At 36.5% G+C, this 6,911-nt stretch overlaps 1 protein-coding gene across 6 annotated transcripts in view; it reads left to right on the forward strand.

Annotated features, from left to right (window-relative positions):
* The window catches only part of LOC126259903 (adipokinetic hormone/corazonin-related peptide receptor variant I), a 1,084,372-nt gene extending 1,078,811 nt beyond the window's left edge, over nucleotides 1-5,561 (forward strand). For 3 of the 6 annotated variants that reach the window (XM_049956985.1, XM_049956988.1, XM_049956986.1), the window contains 2 exons: nucleotides 3,553-3,702; nucleotides 3,925-5,561. In XM_049956985.1, coding sequence (XP_049812942.1) covers nucleotides 3,553-3,702; nucleotides 3,925-4,097 — 323 coding nt within the window. In that variant the 3' untranslated portion in view covers nucleotides 4,098-5,561. The remainder of the gene's footprint in view (nucleotides 1-3,552; nucleotides 3,703-3,924) is intronic. The other 3 variants (XR_007546573.1, XM_049956990.1, XM_049956989.1) reach the window with 3 other exon arrangements.
* Nucleotides 5,562-6,911: the final 1,350 nt, after the last annotated feature.

The following is a 6,911-nucleotide window of genomic DNA, read 5'->3' on the forward strand; positions in this document are numbered from 1 at the left end:
ACATATTCTGAGCTCAGACATAATACCTCTAACGGAATGACCTCCTCCATGCCAGCTAGCAAGCGCTACGGAAACATCGATCTTGGGAAACCAACTCAAACTTTTCTCACACGACATACTGAAAGTCATGGATCAAGGTAATCAGACAGTGCAGCATTTCTGTATATCTCAAAAGCATCTCACTCACTCCAAAACTATGCTTATAATCCAAAAGTGAGATTTGTGAATGGAGTGAGGATTTCTAGGTAAGGAGGATACGGATGGAAAGTCATCGACAGATGCAGAGATAACTTCAGGAGCATCCCAGGGACGTGTATTGGGTCCCTTGCTGTTCTTGTTATATATTAATGATCTTGCTGACAATATTAATAGTAACTTCCTACTTTTGTAAATGATGCAGTTATCTATAATGAAGCATAGTCAGAAAGAAATTGCACAACATAAAGACGCTGATCATTTTCAAAGTGGTTCAAACATTGGCAACTTGATATAAATCTTCAGAAATGTAAAACTGTACATTTCACGAAACGAAAAAACGTAGTATCCTATGACCATGATATCAGTGAGTCAGTGTTGGAGTCGACCGACTCATACAAATACCAGTGTGTAGCACTTTGCAGGGATATGAAATGGAATGATCACATAGGCTCAGTTGTAGGTACACCAGGTTTATTGATAAAATACTGGGGAAGTGCAATCAGTCTCAAAGGAGATTGCTTATAAATCTCTTGTGCGATCCATCCTAGAATACTGCTCATGTGTGTGTAACCGGTACCAGGTAGGACTAACAGAGGTTGTTGAACGTATACAGAGAAGGGCAGCAAGAATGATCACAGGTTTGTTTGACCCGTGTGAAAGTGTTACAGAGATGTTGAAGAAACTGAATTAGCAAGTCCTTGAAGCTAACTGTCCCGAGAAAGTCTACTAACAAAGTTTCAAGAAAAGGTTTTAAATGATTACTCTAGGGATATACTACTACCTTCTACGTATCACTCACACAGAGATCGTGAGGATAAGATTAGAATAATTACTGCCCGCTCAGAGGCAGTCAGACAATCATTGTTAAAGCGCTCCATACTTGAAGGGAACGGGAAGAAACCCTAGTAACTGGTACAATGGGACCTACTCTCTGACATGCACCTCACGGTGGTTTCCAGAGTATGAATGTAACGTAGATGCAGATGCCGCGAAATGTACCAACAAAATTATTTGTATGACACACAGTTTCGGAAATAAGACATCATAAACGTTGAACTGCGTCAAAACGAAACTGCAGGGCAAAATTCGTAAGAGATAGACGTAAAACATGCGTACAAATATGTGTGAAATATGTTAAATATTTTTTTAAATGTATGTGATATGTGCGCACACGGGTGAAGCCGTGGGTAAAAAAGCTCCTCGTAAACCCCTGCAGCGATTTCGACCAAACTTGGTACACGTGTTATTTGCTATATTGAAAGAAATATTGCGTGGGTAAGAACCACCAGCCTCTACTGGGGTGGGGGTGAGGGACAGAGAAGTGTAGGGGAGGAAGACGTGGAGAAACAGAGAGGTGGAAGAAACAGACAAACAGAGAGAGGGAGACGAGGAGATGGACAGAAAGCGGGGGAGGAGGAGGTGGATAGGAAGAGGCTGAGTTGGAGATGGACTAATAGAAGACTGCAATGAATTCACACCCGGCCAGGTACTCAGCTTGTATATGTAAAATTATTGATTAAAAAGTGTGCATTTTGTTCACAACAGGATCAACTTTTATTAAGCGAAAATTTAGACTATTATGTACAAATAGTCTTCTGCTGAAGCATTATTTAGATATTTGTCACATGCTGACAGACGGTCTTTGATTGAGAAAAACGAGCGGGGAATTCAGTAGAATGATGTCACTCCCCTGTTGTTCTACGGGGGAATACCAGTGCAGTGGAAACCAAATGCCATTCAACCGAACACCTGCCTCTTTCCAATTGTTGCCTAGCGTAATGTATGGGAGTCTGCTACCTCTCCGTACAGCTCATCCTAATACTCCCTGCTGGTTACCACGGCCTGGGTCTCATCAAACTGAATGTTGTAGTTTTCTGACTTCAAAATATGCTCGCTACAGCTGAACTTTCTATTTCTGCCCTTCAACTACTACTTTCATTCTACTCTATTCACCAACACTTCACAATGGAAAAAACACAATGAACTTCCAGAAATGCATGACACCACACCTGATTATGGATGTATTTACCTATGAAATTTCATTTCCGTCTTCACAAAGCCACTGTGTACAGTGTTGTAACGAAAGTCGTATGTCCTCCCCAACTTGAGATACCGTCCACAGACAGGAATCTAATGTTCGGTTCATTGAGCGAATCCATTTGATTGTGTCATAAGAGCCCCATAAATGTCGTCAATTGAAGATGGCTTCCAGTGCATATGTCTTCCAAGTGTAATGTTTTTTTTTAATCGGTGGCTTTCACTTCATTTATCCCTGCCCAGATTCTTATTCCATTATCTCCCAGTTCCTAACAGTGAATTCCGAAAGGTGCTGTAATTACAGCAAAACACTTACTTGCAATTTCTACATAACATGATTCCCATCTCCATTGAACTGTAGATTATTCCTAAACAAATCTCTTTTTGTCGCCATTTATCACCCAGACTGAAATTTGCCATTATCTCAGAATCCCTCAGCCTTACATCCCCTTTCAGAGCAGCTTTCACTATGGTTATCTATATTTTAAAGTAGTTAGTTCCTCCCCACCAATAGCAAAAAAATGATGTACAGATTTATGAATGATTTCATTATATGCGATGTTCTTTAGAAGAAACTGTATGATACTCATTCTTTACAGATCTCGTCATGCTAATTTATCAGGACTTAAAAAATAAGTCCAAAAGTTGGTCACATGAATTAAATAATATAGTTGTTTTCACAAAGTCTATTCTACTTATTTATTACTGAAAGGAAGTTTTAATAATTTTACAATTTACATAATGTGATTTTTGTTCAAAAATAAACGTAAGTGAAATGTAATAAACATTCATAAAACGAAAATCTACACCTGTATAATAAAAGTTAAGGCATTATACACTGAGAAATTTTTTCAGTAGATTTGATCTAAAATAAACTAACTGAGCTGCATTTTCACCAAAGTTAAAGCTGTAGATGAAATATTTGATAGTGGTGCAAAAAAATTTGCCAAGTTACCTGTGTTATATATACCTCATTATAAAGGGCAAAGCTGTTATACGAGGCATTACTGTGTAATAACTCTCTTAAGATCTTGAACCTTGAATAAATTATGCTCGTAATAAGTAACTGTATGCATGAATGGTAAATCTAGTAGTGGCTTATAAGTACTCATCTAATCGCATTAAACAGCTGAATTTATTCCAATCTTGGAGTCCTCTTGTGAGTTTGTCAATGAAAAATAGTACCAAAAAATGTCAGTCAGGACTAGATCTTGAATAATCATTCATAAGGAAACGTAGGTCAAAAAAGTTGGACATTATGTTATTTTCTGAGCCGTTTACTACAGCCAATAGATTTCGGAACAATTTTATTTTTAGGTAATCAATACAGAAGAAAGCGGCCAGGCCCTTTATTCATAGTACACTCTGTGCACTTCTATGGAGAGTCAGCGGAAGGCAGTCCTACCTGTCACACACGACACAGTACGAATCCAAGGCAGGCAGAAAACAGCATACACACCTTGCCTGGTAATATATCAACACAAAGTATTTCATTCCGTAAACCCACATTCAACATGAATGTGATCAAATTAACTACCAAAAAGGCTAAAGTTATTATTAATATATAAATTATAGCCAAAGAAAAGAGCATTGTTTGAAAATAGCTAATCTGACAAAATACGATATCTTACACAAGTGACAAATAGTTGAGAATGGCCTGCATGTAATTAACTTGTTTACTTTTTGCAGAAAGGGAAACAGCAACAAGTCACGTCTCGCAGTGGTCGCGGCGTGAAAGTGATTTGTCTAGTCAGCTGGAAGAGACCCCCCAAGGTTCCCCCAGGAGCGGCCGATCGTCCTTACGTGTGTTCAAGCTGCGGGGCGACAGACAGAACAACGGAGGCAAGGTGACTCCCGCCTGATGCTGCAAACTAGCACAATGTGTACCTTTGAGGCAAGCTGTCAATAGGCAAAATACCCTTCAATTGTTGTACTGTGACAGTGAAAACTCCATCACAGTGACACATTCCTGTACGGTGTACATTTAGTGTAATATCTTGTATGTGTTGCTCCTGTAATGAGGCCCATGTCTTTGAAACAAATGACCTGAGATTGTTTTGTCACAAGTTCTTATTATGCACTGTGATTTATAATGTCAACCATCGTTGATGTGCAAGACACACCACACGTAACCACTAAAAATATTATTATCACCTACTGAAGGTAATTTGTAAGAGATAAATAAGCAAACTGTATTACTTGACGTTCAAAAGGGTGTAATCATGTCTATCAGTTGCACATTGCAGTGAAATATGTTGGAGAACACTATACAGTGTGCATCTTAGTAACAAGAAAGAAATACTCATTGTAAAATTGTGTGCATCACAAATAACTGTTACAAGTTTGTGATTTATGTGGTGTACATATATAGTCTCCACCATAGAAAGACATGACTTGTATATTTTTATTTTGTACAGAAAAGAAAAAATATCGATAAATGTGTCTTCAAATGTTTCAGCATACTTTTCTAATTAATGTGACATGTTCAATGTATTCTCTAGTCTTTAAAGTGTACTTTTTTACTATTTTATGGGTAACTATTAAAGGTGTCCAAAACATTTTTCCAGTCCTATAATCGAATTCTCCATCAGTTATAATTTGTGTAAGACTATTATTTTTTTGTTCACCGTGTATTACTTACCACCTTGTTAATAATGCAAATGACATTGAATGTCACCTTTTCTCAATAGTTCAATGTAGGTTGATCATAGGGTAAATTAACCACTTTACATTCCATGAGATTGCTGGTTGTTCATAACTTGAAGGCATATGATCCAGAAGACTACCTATCCATACACTTGTACCTTTTCTGATGAATGTTTGCAGAAAGTGCACTGTAAATTTGAATCAAAATGAATAATAAAAACTTACCAGTACATCATTTTTTAAAAGCACATGAAGTATAGACACATCACATTGTTGAATGACAGTTATAATGCAAAGCAAACATTGTTTGTATGTCTTTGGAACAACTTTTACATCAAAATTCACACGAAAAACAATCAGTTCTGTGCCACATTTTTACAATAAATTTATGCCAATGAATATATATGGAGCCATTAAAATTTTATTTTAAATGTTTATATTAATCTGTGCTTTTGATGTTGAACATAATGTGTAAAAGCAACATTGTCTACAAAAAGTAACTGTGGGAAATAGATTGTTATTAATAACAGTTATTCAGAAATAATTTCCTTTTGTGTGTGTACATGTGTTTCTGTGTGCGTTTCTGTGTAAACTTATGAAATGTTCACATTCATTGGAATGAGAGACTGAATTGACACATATTATGTGAATATCCTGACTAGAAATGGTCAGCTTGTACAATGTACTCTGAAAACAAATTAAATAAATTTTCATGAATATTCCTGAATACTTCTGTTATGTCTCATGTAAAAAAGAGCTACCTAATGGAGATCTTCTAGCAGCACTTTGAGTTTGTTGTATATAGCAATGGTCATCTATTCACCATCGATAGTTCTTGTGCTGCATGAAGAAATGCAAAGTGAGTGTAAAAGCAAACAGTCCTATTATGTTCAGACTTTTAAATATTATATTATATGTATGCTATGATATACTGAAATCATAATATAATTTTGATTCCTGATTTTGACGACATATGTCCTGAAGAACATTGAAACAATGATGTACATGATATTTTTTCAATGACTTTAAAAGGAATTAAAGCTGAGTGAAATCTGATCTTAAATTCTTTCAAGCAGGTACTCACAGTGGACAGAGAAAGGTTACTGTGTAACCAAAAGAAAATCATTTGTGAATTATTGTAAAGGAACATTTAAGTACCAAGATTTGTCAAAAATTAGATTAAGCTATACAAGAGATCTAAATACAAATATATACAAAATTAACATCTGGTATAGCTGATGAGATAGCAGGCTTCTAAGGAGAAGCAGCTTCCATTCTGATTTAGTTGATTATACTATGCTCATTTATGTGTAAATGTCCTTAGGCTATCTAGTGACAGTGCATAGTTCATATAGAACAGACATCAAGTTCGTATCATTACGTCTCTCAGTTGGGCAGACATGTGGGTGCCACTAATGAACTTCTGTCTCTGAATAACTCTAAGACACAGAGCCACCACTTCAGTGACACTACGAAATTAAATGCAACGAAATTTAACCAAGTGACTATAAAAAGTTGCCCTGTATAATGAAACTGGAGATGACACAATGTATTTCTTACTGCAATACTACTACTATTGTCTGCCACATAAGTAAGTAAAATAATCAGATATGAAGATGGGATCTCGTGTACTTGAATGATAGATAGAATTACATATCATGACAGATTTATTAATAAAAAAATGAGGTACTTGGAATACAGGTCAGCATAATAAATTGATTACACTCTACCTCGTGTTCATAAAGTAAAATGATCTGCTTGGTGGTTGACGGAGTTGAACCAAGGGTGATGACTGGACTTTAATTGTGACTTTAAATAAATAACACAATCTGATTGTGATTAATACAAATGAGAGTGGTTGTGAACTGAAACCTAAAACACACTGCTACAGTGCACTTGAAATTATTCACCATGCACCTGCTGAAAATGTGAAACGCAGTATCCAGCACGCCTCAGCGTCGAGACGGATGGTGTGCCTCCATCAAATCTTCTCGTTTGTTCAGTTACATCTTCATGCGCAGACCCTAAAA

The sequence above is a fragment of the Schistocerca nitens genome, chromosome 5 (assembly GCF_023898315.1).
Source record: "Schistocerca nitens isolate TAMUIC-IGC-003100 chromosome 5, iqSchNite1.1, whole genome shotgun sequence".
NCBI classification, from domain to species: domain Eukaryota; kingdom Metazoa; phylum Arthropoda; class Insecta; order Orthoptera; family Acrididae; genus Schistocerca; species Schistocerca nitens.